A 13,799-nucleotide genomic window follows, 5' to 3' on the forward strand; every position below is an offset into this window, starting at 1 on the left:
CGACTGTTTGGTTTCCACCAGCTCAGTGGACAAACCGCAGCGTGTTGTGAATGGCGGTATTAGCTACTGGCAGAGTGCTAGTATTCTGCATCTCACTTGCGTCCTGAGTCAGTGACCAGCGTGTCGGTGCCAAGCGCTTGAATCTAAACTGAAGAAATTGTCTTGCCTAATGGATGAATCGAACAACCACAGAGATTCACAGGAAGGCGAATAAACCTGCAATGTATTCGCTCAAAAAAAAAAAATTGAAACACGTGCGATGTTGTGATAATAAGTAATTGGGTTAGGAAGAAAACACCGAGTCATCATCAATGTCCCTCAAGTTCGGGCGAAGGCTTCTCTAAAACGCCAAGGATGTGACAGAATAGGTCTGGAGTATAATTCAATCCTTGCGCAGTGTCTGCAGACGGCACACTGCAACGCACTAGAAAACGATTCAGGGTCCTAGATACGGGCTGCGCGACTGCAACAGAGGCAGATCACTATGACTGGTGTCTCGTTGGTCAGAACACCAAAGTAGAAGCTCCAGAATGTTTTACATTCATATAAAAGAACAGCTCACGGTGCTCAAATGATTGAAAAGGTAACAGTGATGAGTAGTTGTGACCAGTTTAGGAGGACTCGGATAGTATATCGAAGGTTTTCTCTGATCAGCTACAGCCACATGCTAATGACATTTAATTAGCTGTTTTTTCTACAGGGAATTAACTGTTAGGTCTATTTTAGACCTGACCATAAGCCCTGCCACAGTGAAAGAAATATTTTGAACGGCTATGTGTTGTTAAAAGTCTATGGGATGTCAATAAGTGCTATTGGGATGTTTGGAGACCTCCCAAAACTGTGGGACAGAGAAAGTACACCATTCTGACACAACAGTTAGAAAAAAAAAAGCTACTTGTGTTCCATACACACTTTTCCAGAACAATTCTGCCACACAGCTCCTAAAACAGTAAAGGCCTGCTTGGTGTCATTTCTTTATTTGACCAGGAATTGGCCAAAACACTTCTATATTTAAGTAAGGCATCTATATGCAATTTCCACTAGAGGTATTTTTTATATAATGCTTTTTTTTAAATTTCTTTACAATTTTTTTTGTTTTACATCAATTCATTAACACAACATTTGCATAAACAAGTACATAAGGCTTCAAAAACAGCTCCTCGTCTCTTCTCTTCTCTCCAGTCATGATGAATGATCATTTCGGGTATGCGAGAATTTCGCCTTTCTTTATGAGGCGTTCTGTCCATATCAGTGCTAGAGCATTCTCACACCAGCAGGTGGCGATATACAAAAATATACACATCCCAAATCTCTCTGGGGTGGCCGTTTAGAACTGTTGAACGATCAGCTTCTTCTTGGTGTCGTGGGAGAACTTGTTGCCTCTGAAGAGTTCGCTGTCGTAGAAGGCAGCCATGTTGTGGATGTTGATCTGTCTGGCCTAAACCGGGTCAGAGAATACAACAGAAGTTAGACGATCCATCATCCACAAAGATTAGTCAAGGCTAAAGGCCTCGTCTCAGGCATTACACTTTACCACTGGAGACAACAATGAAGACAACATTCACGTCAGCCAATGTGTGTGGTACTGACTTGACGGTGAACACTTTAGAAGGGCTTTCTGGATAGGTTTGTGTAGGGTTACTTTGTCCAGCAGGGTAGGGTAAGGGCCGACCTTAATTAATTGGCCATCTGAATACTTTTGTATGTGGTGGGCTTAAGTGCGGGGGTTACCTTGCCCAAAAGATCAAAACTAACCATAAATAACTGGCTATCTGAGTACGTTTGCATGTTATGGGAATTTGAGAGCCTGGCTTATTCAAAGAACAACCAGGGCTTTAGCCCCAGATGTCCAGGTTTAACGACGCCCATGGTTTTCGGCGTAGACTTACTTTGTCCAGCAGGTCTTTCTCTGGGATCTCGATCGTGTCCTGCTGGGCTCCGTAGCGGTTGCGCTGATACGACACCTGCTCAGCCACCAGCTGCTTGAGGACGAAGAGCAGCAGCTCGTTGTTGTCCCGCTTGAAGGCCAGGTAGCGCGAAAATGTCTGTCAACAGAGGGAGATGAGACAGGGTCAACACAATGTAGAAGTCTCATCATTAAGTAGTAATCAGTTCTCCATGCCTGTCCAACTAAACCCTAATGGCTTATAGAACTGTGGGGAAACAGGGTACATTAAAATACGGAAGTTCATGAAATCAAGAGTAAAAGTAACTTATTACACTATACAGGCAGAACACTGTAACACACTATTTTCCAGACCCCTTGAAAACACATTGAAAGAAACCTGCTCGATGACTGCAGATTTATGTATATGCTAAAGGTTCCATGAAGTGACTTCATGACGCAGAACAGTCCACAAATTAAGGTTTCTGTGCCCTTGGTGGTTCCTCGCAAGAGTGACGCGCGTCTTAGCGGCCCACCTTTCTCATGCTCCTCATGATGCTGAACTTCTGCGTGTCGATGAAGCTCTCCAGCATGACGCGGATGGCCATGTTCACGTCGTCCTCCAGCACGTAGTCGCGCAGGTGCATGCGGGCGTGGGCCTCCGCCATGCGGATCATTGACTCGATGTGACGCACTGTGATAGGAATGCTACCAGTGGCCTGAGGAAGAGGAGAAGGAGGAGGAGGGTGTTCAGGATAAAAGGAGGAAAGGAACATACACTCACATCCATTGGCGTATGAAGAAATGTAAGACCTGTGTTGATATTAAACTTTATATATAACAATTTATTAAAGTCTTTTACTGTGTTGAGCTTTTGTAAAGAGTCTTAAATATTGTAGAGGGGAAAGAAACCATGGGTACTATGAACTCCTGAACAGATCAAAGTGAAAAGGAAAGGCGGGTTGAGTCTCCATACCATTGACTCCTTGCGGAGTTCGCTGTAGATGCGGGCCACCTTGTCCTGGTCCATCTGGTTGAGTTTGGGGTGCACGCGCTCCTTGGAGTAGAGGAGGTACTTCCTGAGCAGCTCCTGTGGGATGGGTGGCACGTCCGAGGTGTTGGGCAGCACCATCTCCTCCAGGCTGGCCATTCCTCCATCTTTATTACTGGGGTGGTGCTTTATGTGAGAGCCCACCACAAACCGCGCCAGCATCTCATCCTGAGGCAAAATGAAGCAGAGGGGATGGGCTAGAGTCAGAGTCTTATATCCTCTAATATCACTACCGTATAGATCATTTAAGTAATATTAAGACTTTTTTCTGCAGCACTTTTCAGAAAGCACTGCTCATAGCCCCTTACAGAGAATTGAATAAGCTTAAGTAGTCATAAGACTGTAAACCAGCGTGTTCCCACCAGTAAACTACACCCTAGTAACAGTTGCCTTGTTGGGTCCGATCGCATGGGGTCATAGGCCCAAATATTTTAAGCCTAGCCCCAAGTGTTTTTGCCTCGAAATTTGCGGTGTTTATAGCAAAAAAAAAACAGACTGTGTAACACAGTGGAACTTGACTTGCAGCGTTGCAGGAGGAGGGCGTAATCCTCTCTCTCTCTCTCTCTCTCTCTCTCTCAACATGACCATGAGAAACAAAGACAAGCCCTGGGTAAACTCGACTTGGCTGACATGTCGGTCTCACCTGAACTGGATCCACCGTGTCTCTAACAACACACAGGATGTCAAAACGGGAGACGATGGGTTCTGTGAGGTCCACGTTCTCTGAGAAGGTCAGAGAGGGGTCATACCGCCCACCTGCAGAGGAGAAGGTAAAAAAGTTTAAATCAGAAACAAGGATGTCAAAAGTACACAACTGTGTTTTGTAATTTACCCAAAAATCCCTGAAACGACATCTAGAATGGTTTCAAATCCAGCCCAACAAAATATATCCTTAAGAACCAGTTCTAGGCCAATTCATTACTGGGCTTAATTCATTTTCAATGAGGTGAGGGCATTAACATCACTAATCTCACAGGCACCGACAGGATTGTAAGTATTAATGTGGGCCTGCTGTGACTAACCGATAGGGTTGGAGGCAGCGATGATGGTGCAGCGAGCCTGCAGAGATGTGACGATGCCGGCTTTGGAGATGGAGATACTCTGCTGCTCCATGGCCTCATGGATACTGGTCCTGTCCTGATCATTCATCTGAACGAATTGAACAGGCACACACACAAAAAGCAAGCTTTAGAGATGTACACTGTAACAGCCTGAAAATCAACACAGACCATCATAGAGCCATGCTAGTATAGCTACATTCAGCACAGCTTTAACTCAAATAAGTCCATTTAAATGCATGCTGTACTACTAATACCGCTTCTGAATGTCTAATTCAGCATCTCTGAGGGATTTTATTGCATGTGTGTGCTGTGAACCACCTCCTCAATGCCAGTGTGATTACTCCATATCCTCAATTTCTGTGATGCCATAACCTTCTTAGTCAGAGAGTGATCTCAGGTTAGGGTCTCACCTTGTCAAACTCGTCGATCAGGCACACCCCTCGGTCGGCCAGCACCAGAGCCCCGGCCTCCAGGGTCCACTCCCGGGTGACCGGGTGGCGCTGTACGTAGGCCGTCAGACCCACGGCGGAGGCTCCCTGGCCGGTGGTGAAGACTGCTCGGCTGGACACCTTCTCCACGTACTTGAGGAACTGGGACTTGGCTGTGCCGGGGTCTCCACACAGCAGGACGTTGATGTCGCCACGCACCTTGTGTTTGCCACCTGAGTGCACATATACCAATACAGGGAAATGCTTAAAGGTTGGCAAGATGGGTCTGTCTGCCAGTCGTCAGACAAATGCAGACGGATTTTTCCCCCCTGATAGCAGGCGAGTCTGGAATGTTCCTGGCCCTGACCTTTTTTGGACCAACAGCCTGACCAGAATAACCCCAAAAGCAGATGCCCCCCTCGATCTGTCACAAGATCTTTAAAAACTGATTTTTACCACACTTGAGCGAGGCAGCTTGCCTTCTCTGAGTTACACACAAAGCCCTTCAGCCTCTGAGGCAGTTCCCAGAAGGTGAAGAGAGCCTATTAATAACTCCTGCTGGTCTTACAGGGATGAGAACAGAGACAGTGTTCTAAGGCATGGTAGAGGGACACAGAGAGGGGGAGACAGAGAGAGAGCGAGACACAAAAAAGGGGGGGGGGCTATGGCATTTTAAATTTGCCCACCTGGATTTTTTGGCTCTCCTCCAAACAGGGCCAGAGCGAGGCCTCTCTTAATGTCCTCGTGTCCGTATATAGAGGGGCCGATGCTGGCAAAGATCTACAGGAGAGGAGGGGAAAAAAACAATGAGATGAGGCAGTACAATTTCTGCATTTTTACAGCACTTTGAAACAGTCCTACACCAAGCCTCCATCTACATCTACCTAAGCACACCATACTACCTACCATAAGGCCTCCCAAGCCCTGTGCTTAAGGACATTTTAAAGGGCAAGAGTCATCCTTAAAAGACATCGACATCAGGCCAGACTCAGATCGGGGGTGCCATTACTGGAGTGCGCTGCCCAAAGGCATTGTTGTGCAATGAAAATCATAAAATGAATAGAGGCTATTATTTTAAATCCTCCCTCCCTCCCCTACAATGGCCATGACAAAATAACTGTACACACATCCCTTTTTAATCCATCTCCAGGGCTGCTCGCTGCCCCTTGAGAAATGCTGTTAGTCTTCAGCTACATTATGAGGGGATACTTTTGTTTCTGATCTGCATTGTGTATTTGAATGCAGTCTCACCCTCTCTCCGATGCGCTCATCCTTGGACAAAGCCACAATGGCCTTGACGTCCTCGTCCGTGAGCTCAGCTGCGGCCACGCGTGCGTCCTTGCAGGCGATGTGGTTGGCCATGATGACGGTGGCGAACACGGGGAAGCCGTTTGCCATGTTCAGGGATCCGTCGTAGTTGTTGTGGTAGATCCCTGTCAGCTCCTGTGACAAGAGAAGACACAGAAAGGCACCTTGAACGTACCATCCTCAAAAACGTGCTGAGCAAACACTGAGCCTCGGAGGGAATCGTCCACAAAAAGATGAAAACACCAACTCAAAATGTCAACGACGTCAAAGCATCAACTGATACTGATTCAACTGCAGTGTTGATCTCTGTGAGAAGGTCAGTATTTGAAGTGTAAATACCATGCCTTATAAAAAGGCAGACGTTTCTTTTTATTCAGACGTCTGTTCTATATCACATGCATCATACCATAACCTCTTCTCTGACATCATATTTACACTGGGTGTGTGAACAGTGAGACTTACGATCTCGTCTCCCGGCCTGCAGCTGTCCACCAGGTCAGACAGTAGGATGGCGTCTTTGGAGCGAGGCAGACGACCTGCGGCCACCTTCCCTGGACTTTCCTGGATGGTAATACGCTGGTAGTTCTGATACACCGTCTACAGAGACGAAACACATACAGTTAACGTCTGAAAAACACTTTACTTTCAATAAAAAGGGATTAAAGATACCACAGAAAATACAACTAATATTGATATTGCAGTATATGCTTTTATACAGACTTGTGCATATTACCAACAACGTCCATACACTAAAACATATACGAAAATTTTCCACAATCTCATTAAAAGCAATGTGAATCATTTCACATCCTCTACCCACTGATAACCCCAAACAGACCTGCTCCATGTTGATGTCAAAGGGCCCGAGGGACTGACACTCTGGGCAGGAGCCTGGCTTGACCTCCTGGTTCTGGGACTGGAAGAAGGGCCCCAGGACGAAGTTACATTTGTTACAGTTGTACTTGACCATGCCCAGCTGGGGGAGCACACCGGTGCAGCAGGTCACCACGCCGCTGGTGCGGATCAGCTGGTTCAGGTGCAGCTGCCTGCAGAGGGAGGAGGAAGACGGTAGAGACGATGGAGGATGGAAGAGAAATGTGTACATATGAGAGGGCAGTTCTGTAAAATTCACTCTGGAGACTCATATAGAAACACTCATGCAAGTTGCTACCATTCATGTCTGTGAAGGTGATGATGTCAATACAAAACTCGTCATTTTAAAGATACACATGTTCGGGCAGAGTGCATCCACACAGATGCATTGACTTGTGCTCTCAATTTCACGCCTCACTGCCTTGCGTCACCAGAAAACATGTGCAACAAAGGCAAGTGATGCTGTCCAAGCTCTGCAGCAAGAGGCGCTGTAGCAGCAAACAGCATGATGCCTGATGCAGATGTGATCAGCATCGCCCCCTTGTGGACATATGCGTTATAACCTCCATAGGGACATAGGCAGGTACACTGTGCACATTGCACCTTGATGGCGCATTACACCAAGTTCTGTCAAAAGTGTTCATGTGCCTGCGTATGAGACGTTTTAGGGCCTCACAGGTGTGCATGTACCTGAGAGAGCGGAGCTCCTCAACCAGAGGCAGGTTGCCAATGCGCACGTGGATCTCGTGGGCGATGCGCTCGTACTTGGGGTACATGGCCAACACCACCTCCTTGGCCGCCTCGTCAAAAATCTTCAGCATCTCTGTAGGCGCCTCAGGCAGGAAGTAAGCCAGCACATGCTCTCGGGACGCCAAGTCTTCGTAGTTCACCAGCAAACTCTCCTTGTTTTCTGCAACGGTTCAGAGGAATGAATGAGTCATCACTACAAACACTATAAATGTTAATAAGATACATAGGTGAAAATATAACATTTCACAATGAAAAATATACAAATCACTTTGGACAAATACATCTGGTAAATACCATAAATATATGCCGAATGCCAATACCATAAATATATGCCGAATGCCATTTGAAAAAAAGTGGCTGCAAACAAATCATTCGGTGACTACACTATCTTCCAGTTTCAAAACTTTTCAGACATGAATGTACCTTTGCACATGTCGCTGATCCTCTCCTTAAAGACGTTGTGTCCGTGCTCGTCGACGTGAGTGCGCAGGAAGTTCTTGAAGCGGTGGTAGATCTCCAGGCGTGGTGCTGCCATGGAAACCCACTCGCGCACCGTGTGACCCTTCATGTCCTCCAGGTTCTCGATGCTCTCGATCATCTCCTCATCCTCGCCCTCCCCGGCACCCTCCGCTGCCCGCTCGGCCAGGCGCCTCTTCCTCGCCGGGCGCTCCTCATCCTCATCTTCACTGTCTGTGAGGAGATATGAGGACCATGTTTAGTGACTGTAACAGGCCCAGAAATTAAATCTGCAGTGCTCAATTAATACATACCCAGGTCAGAGGGGAGTGGTGAGTATTCTACAGGCGTTTCTTTTTCTATACAATTCTAAATGTAACTCAAGAAGATCTCCAACTTCGGCATTTATTTACATCAATGCACTGCTGTACCAGACTGATTTTTACTTCAGGTAATTTATTCATTCATGATTTCCATACCATATACACTATTTTAAATTCTCCAATATCTACATGCATCATCAAGCCCCAGTAATACACCGTTGTAGCTCTAGACTTCATTCTATACACACTATTCTACACGTTGTGTTGTGGTACCAGGAGCAGAGGGGCCTTTAGGTAGAGCCACTTACCGTAGAGCAGGTCCATCCTCATGCGGCCACCTGCTCCCTGCTCCCGGTCCCTGCGCCTCATGGCCTCCTCTGCAGAGGCTCGGGCCCCAGGGGACAGCTCCGACAGGTCCTCATCCTCATCCAGCCCCTCCGCCTCGTAGCGGTCCAGCTCTGGGATCACCCGGTAGTCCCTGGGCGAAAAAGTCCAGTCAGTAAGCAGCCAACCCCCAAACATTACTACAAAGCACTGACTCCAAATATCCATGTCATGATCAAATGGTGCCAATCTTGAAGGTAGAGGTGTTCAATTTTACACATCTGTCTAACACTGACATATACCCAAAGTGTAGTGTAGAAGGTTGAGATAGGACAGACATAATCATAAAACATTTTCAATGAAAATCAGTTGGTCAACATATCCAAACTGACACGCTATAAAGTTACTTTAAATAAGTCAGAGTTCACAACCTACCTTTCCATCCCATCTCCAATCAGCTCCTCCCCATCTCCGTCCTCCTCGTCAGGCAGTGTCTCTCCGAGGATCCCCTCGGACTCGTCCTCAAACGGAGGCAGGTCCCTGCCCGGGCTAGACGTGAGTCCGCGAGTGGGGCTGGTAGCCATGTGGTACGACTCTGATGAATCCTGGCAATACAACAACACAATTGGAATGCCGAGTGAGCAATGTGTTCATCAAACGATATGCAATCCTCCATGATGCAAGGTGAAATACCTATTGATACGTTTCTTAATGCATTACGACTTGATGTCAAGTTAGAGTAACGTGTTATGTTGACGTTACTGTCAGCTAGAGAACCTCACACTGACAAAGCATGTTAGCCAACTAGGCTGACGTTAAGTACCCAAACAAAGGAAACGTGCTAGCCATCACTAGCCAAATCGTTCATGATGGCTAAGGATACACTGAACATTTTGTATCGAATGTCAGTTCAAGCCATAAAAGTCGAGAAGCAAAGAATATATGTACGGCGTAGCCTAATTCTGATCATAAATTCCGTAAGTCTCGTCAGTTAACTTTTGTAGTTTAGGCTTTGCTCGGCCCCAATCGACGACCGAAACTCTACGTCTTTAACTCGGCATCAGTTGAATCCCCGACTTAATACAACTTACATGACACAGGCTTTACATGACAAAGGAATATGAGGTATTGATAATACTACAATCAACGTACATATCATTCATTTTAACCTTTGTATTAAACTGCTCGGAAGATTAACAATCGGCATGCTTTAACCGTAACGTTGCTGTGTGAAAATTCAGTAAAAAAAGACCGATACTGTGAGACATTTTATGTGTCAACAACTGCTTCTGAGTATCAAGTATTGATATATTCCATTAACATTAAATTGAGAAATACGTACCGCCATTCTTTCCCGTAATTATGGGCACTTCTGTTCCGATGTCCTTCTGCTGCAAGAACTAACTTTTCGCGCGAATTGTCCACGTGATGCCAAAGCGCGCGAAAAATCATGAATATGTAATCAAAACCAGTTTTCTACTACAGTGATTGGTCCATTAATCCAGGGGGCTGGACCCTAACTCCACCAACAGAGCGTAGATGGTAGATTCGCGCCACTGTTGGGCACGTTAAAAAGTTGATCATCCCACCTATTTCCACACTTTAGGAATATTGAATCTATTTACTTTATAAATATATAACATTTAATTTACAACAGAAATAAAAATAAATATAGCATTAATCCTAGTGATACCTTCTTATTTTCCATACTAGGTTAAAATCAACATTTATAGCAGATGGTTTGCATGTCGATGTAATCTAAATTAATTAAGGAATATGTTCCTCCTTGAAAAAAAAGAAACACTAAAAGCCTCAACGCGATTCACAATCTCTTCCTTGTCATGTTGTTTTTTTACATGTTATTATTTGGACCATGCCCATGCGAATCATGGCTTTCAGGAACCAGACCCAGAGACCCTAGAATTGGGTAAGGTATCTTGGGTTTGACCCTAGCCTGCAAAACAAATTATATTACAGATATGAAATATTCAGACTGGGGCAGCCTACATACTTGGGGCTTTGGGGGCGATGGGATGGGAGACCCCAACTCAATATGTAAGGGACCACAAGGTATTCTCCAGCCCAGGTGCTCATGCCTGAGGAATCCATAACTGACACAAAATTATACTTTGCCCCTGAGTGTTGGTCCCTACAGTGTTCCAGACAAGCATCCGCATGGCAGAAGCTGTTAAAGAGACATTTTTACAGGGGAGTGCAGGCTTTGTTGCACTGTAACTGCTATAGGGCTTTGTGTGTTTATCGTTTATGTTTTGTGGAGATTCATTACAGTGCACTATAAGTATTAAATCTCATTTAGTTTCCACATTGTTAATTGCTGATAATAGATAAGCTTCTGATGACATATAGCCTGATGGTTGGGTGCTTGAATATTCAAAGTGCTGTGAAATACCCAATCACTGGGACTGATTGGTTGGTCTTGGTCCTGTTGATTGATACAGCGAAGTGAAGGTCATGCTGTGACAGTGATAAAACTAAACTGTCAAAGGCAGTACCCTATGTAAAACAAAACAGACAAAACAAATAACAAATATTCACATCAATTGATTAGGTTGATATTTTAATATCTCTAATTACAATATATATCAGTGCATGATTCCCTGACCATCCTAAGCAACGTTCAACATTATTATAACTACAGAATGTTCAGTGTTTTTGTCTTGCCTTTTGTCTTTAATTATATACACATATTTGGCCCGCACAAATGAACATTTAAGTGCTTCTGAAGATAAAGTAGAGAGCAGGAACAGTCAGTGCAAACGCGGTGTATGTCAACACAGAGTTGTACAGGGTCGCTCTGTTGATCTGGATCTCCAGTCTCCTCTGGGCCTGGTCTAGGCCTTGCATGACGCTCTCTGTGTCGCAGACCAGCATGTGCTCCTTGGCCTGAATCACCGGCCTCTCCACCACAGGGGGAGGAGGCAGCGTCTCGATGGCCTTCCGCACCTCCTGCAGCTCGGCTGCAACGCTCCCCACACTCTGACCCAGCTGCTCCAGCTGAGCTTTGACACCCTCCAGCAGGACCTGGCTGTTCTGGGAGTAGAGCAGAACCTCTTTGAGGGCAGCCTCTGAGGCACTGGGTTCAACTGGACGGGCCACGAGAGGAGCAGGTGGTTGGGGCTGAGGCTGAGGTGGAGGTGGAGGTAGAGCGGGTGCTGGCACTGGGGAAGGCTGGGGTTTTCTGGCCCTCTCGACCAGGTCTGTCAGCATGGTTTTGAGACTGGCGATAAGGCTCTGCAGCTCCTCCTCTAAGGACTTGTGTAGGCTGGCCTGGTCCCTGATGACTTCCTGTAAGCTGGCTGGACCCTTTTGAGCCTCTTCCAGGAGGCTCTTCAGCTCCTGCAGGCGTACCCTGTTGATGTAGGTGGACCCCATGACACCAATCACCGCGCCCAGTATCGAGCCGATAATGGACCAGTTCTTGGTGCGCTCAGCCCGGGTTCGCTCTTTGTCGTGACTCGCACGCACGCCGGCCGAGAAGAGGGCGAACCTCTCTCGCTCTGCCCCCTCTGCGCCCTCATAGGCTGTCCGTAATCGTCGCTCCTCCTGTATATGATAGGGGGAAGACAGTGACTCAGATTTCAACTTCAAGCTTTCAGCTGAGTATATTATTAGCTAGACTATATGTAAGAATATCAATTGCAATGTCTGCATATAGGGTTGCATGTCCTACACATGTGAAAGATATAGACATGGCATTATGCTAAACCTCTTAGAGCATCTAAAGCAAAGAAATGTATTCAAAATTATGTATTTTGCTGTATACAAATACTCACATTTACACATGACCTTCATGTAGTAAATGTTATCATACAATCAGAAGAATGACATACTAACCATGACCGTTAATCAGTCACTGTCATTACATTGCAGTCAGAATGGTCCTACCTGAAGTAGCTTGTGTTCTAGGGTTGCCAGTTCCAAATAGTGCACTTCCTCTCGAGACACCCGGTCCAGCCGGTCTCTGACCTCTTTCAGTCGTACCTGAATCGCCTCCAAGCTTATATGAGCCTCGCGAACCATGCCTCTGGCAACCATAAAGGACTGTTCTGCCTAAACAAGACATTTAGTTAATTAGGATCAGTGAAAATAAAAAAGTCAACGAAGAAAACCTGAATGCAACATTAATACACTAGACTTTCAGTCCAGTCTGTTCAGTAAGTTATACATTCTACACTATTATGGTGACGTAAATTTAAGTTCAAGGTGTAAAGCTTTATCAGAACTTACTTCTGTAACCTTTAACTGTGCATCCCGGACCTCGTTTAGGCCAACAAATTCTTCATATCTCTCCCACCAGTAGTTTGCAGTTGCTGTAGCTTTTTGCATTGAATTTTGGCCCCATCGATGCCCAAGTTCTGTCAGGCTCTTCAAGGTGGCAAGTGTGTGCTGTCGAACAGACTCCATCTTGGAAGGGCCATTTTGTGGCTTCTGATGCAAACAGTATGCCCTGCAGATGAACACATCTTGCCTGAGACGGCAGCTGCCATGGTGCAGATTTACATATGTGCCAATGGTCCGTGGAACGCAGGTCAGCCTGTACCTCATTGAGCAGCTAGCTATAAGCCGAGGCACACAGGCACATCCACCAGCCTAAATCAGAGAAGACAGAAGACTACACATTAAACTGACATTGTTGATGTTTGACTTTATGTTGGAAAAGGATAAATTGAACATCATAATGCTGTCAAAGTGATAGTTTACCCCTAATATATGACGTATCAACTGAATAACTGTTACCAATTTGTACTTGTAGGGAACACTAATGTTTTTTAACATTTTATTTTAAGAGCTGAAAAAAGAAGTTCAACACCTTCTATTCCATTCGCCACTTGACAACAGGGAGACTGATGTTCAAGTCGAACCTCAAATGGTTAACAATTATGCTGTCAAGTCATATACTTTTACGATCACTAGAAAACAAGTAAGATCCTTTGACTCGGGAAATACTGTTGCGATTGTTAGGACATTAGGTGGTGACAGGTGTTTCATTCATTTTTCAGCACATCAGACTTAGACTGACGTATTTCTACAATCAAAATGTGATACTACTGAACACCGGCACAGTTGCCCAGCAAGTTCTTACTTGCTAGCTAGCCCACTAGCGTACTGTTTCCTGAAGGGAACCCTTGTCAAAAGTCATCTTCATTGGCTGTAAACATATTACTTTCATTTGTTTACAAATCAACGCATACGTACCAACTGTAAGACGCGTGCTGTTTCACAATTAATTCATTCAAAAAACCCTTAATTATCAGGATTTTATATGGTTACAGAGTACAGACACAACAGAGTAGACTAACCTCCAAAATTTGATTCAGG

At 45.5% G+C, this 13,799-nt stretch overlaps 2 protein-coding genes across 2 annotated transcripts; both read right to left on the minus strand.

Annotated features, from left to right (window-relative positions):
• Window positions 1-1,327: 1,327 nt before the first annotated feature.
• mcm2 (minichromosome maintenance complex component 2) lies at window positions 1,328-9,807 on the minus strand (the record flags this gene model as incomplete). The annotated part of the gene is made up of 16 exons (XM_080846049.1): window positions 1,328-1,438; window positions 1,890-2,045; window positions 2,422-2,604; window positions 2,862-3,104; window positions 3,580-3,692; window positions 3,959-4,085; window positions 4,408-4,658; window positions 5,112-5,205; window positions 5,677-5,868; window positions 6,196-6,330; window positions 6,572-6,779; window positions 7,297-7,516; window positions 7,780-8,046; window positions 8,444-8,613; window positions 8,895-9,064; window positions 9,802-9,807. 16 exons carry the CDS (start codon window positions 9,805-9,807, stop codon window positions 1,328-1,330), a joined length of 2,646 nt encoding a protein of 881 aa, XP_080702175.1.
• Window positions 9,808-11,096: 1,289 nt separating this feature from the next.
• Window positions 11,097-13,791, minus strand: ccdc51 (coiled-coil domain containing 51). Its single transcript, XM_080846640.1, has 4 exons — window positions 13,677-13,791; window positions 12,708-13,070; window positions 12,366-12,530; window positions 11,097-12,023 (listed from the first exon to the last, which is right to left on the minus strand). Exons 2-4 carry the CDS (start codon window positions 13,023-13,025, stop codon window positions 11,190-11,192), a joined length of 1,317 nt encoding a protein of 438 aa, XP_080702766.1. The 5' UTR covers window positions 13,026-13,070; window positions 13,677-13,791; the 3' UTR covers window positions 11,097-11,189.
• Between the last annotated feature and the right edge of the window lie 8 nt (window positions 13,792-13,799).

The sequence above is a fragment of the Sprattus sprattus genome (assembly GCF_963457725.1).
Source record: "Sprattus sprattus genome assembly, chromosome: 10".
NCBI lineage: Eukaryota > Metazoa > Chordata > Actinopteri > Clupeiformes > Clupeidae > Sprattus > Sprattus sprattus.

What these genes read in the sequence shown, in the direction of transcription:
- ccdc51 (XM_080846640.1), bottom strand. Translation starts at nt 13,025, where the DNA reads ATGAGGTACAGGCTGACCTGCGTTCCACGGACCATTGGCACATATGTA. An exon ending in CACAGTTAAAGGTTACAGAA is followed by an intron (nt 12,531 to 12,707) that starts GTAAGTTCTGAT and finishes TGTCTTGTTTAG; the next exon opens with GCAGAACAGTCCTTTATGGT. An exon ending in TAGAACACAAGCTACTTCAG is followed by an intron (nt 12,024 to 12,365) that starts GTAGGACCATTC and finishes TATCATATACAG; the next exon opens with GAGGAGCGACGATTACGGAC.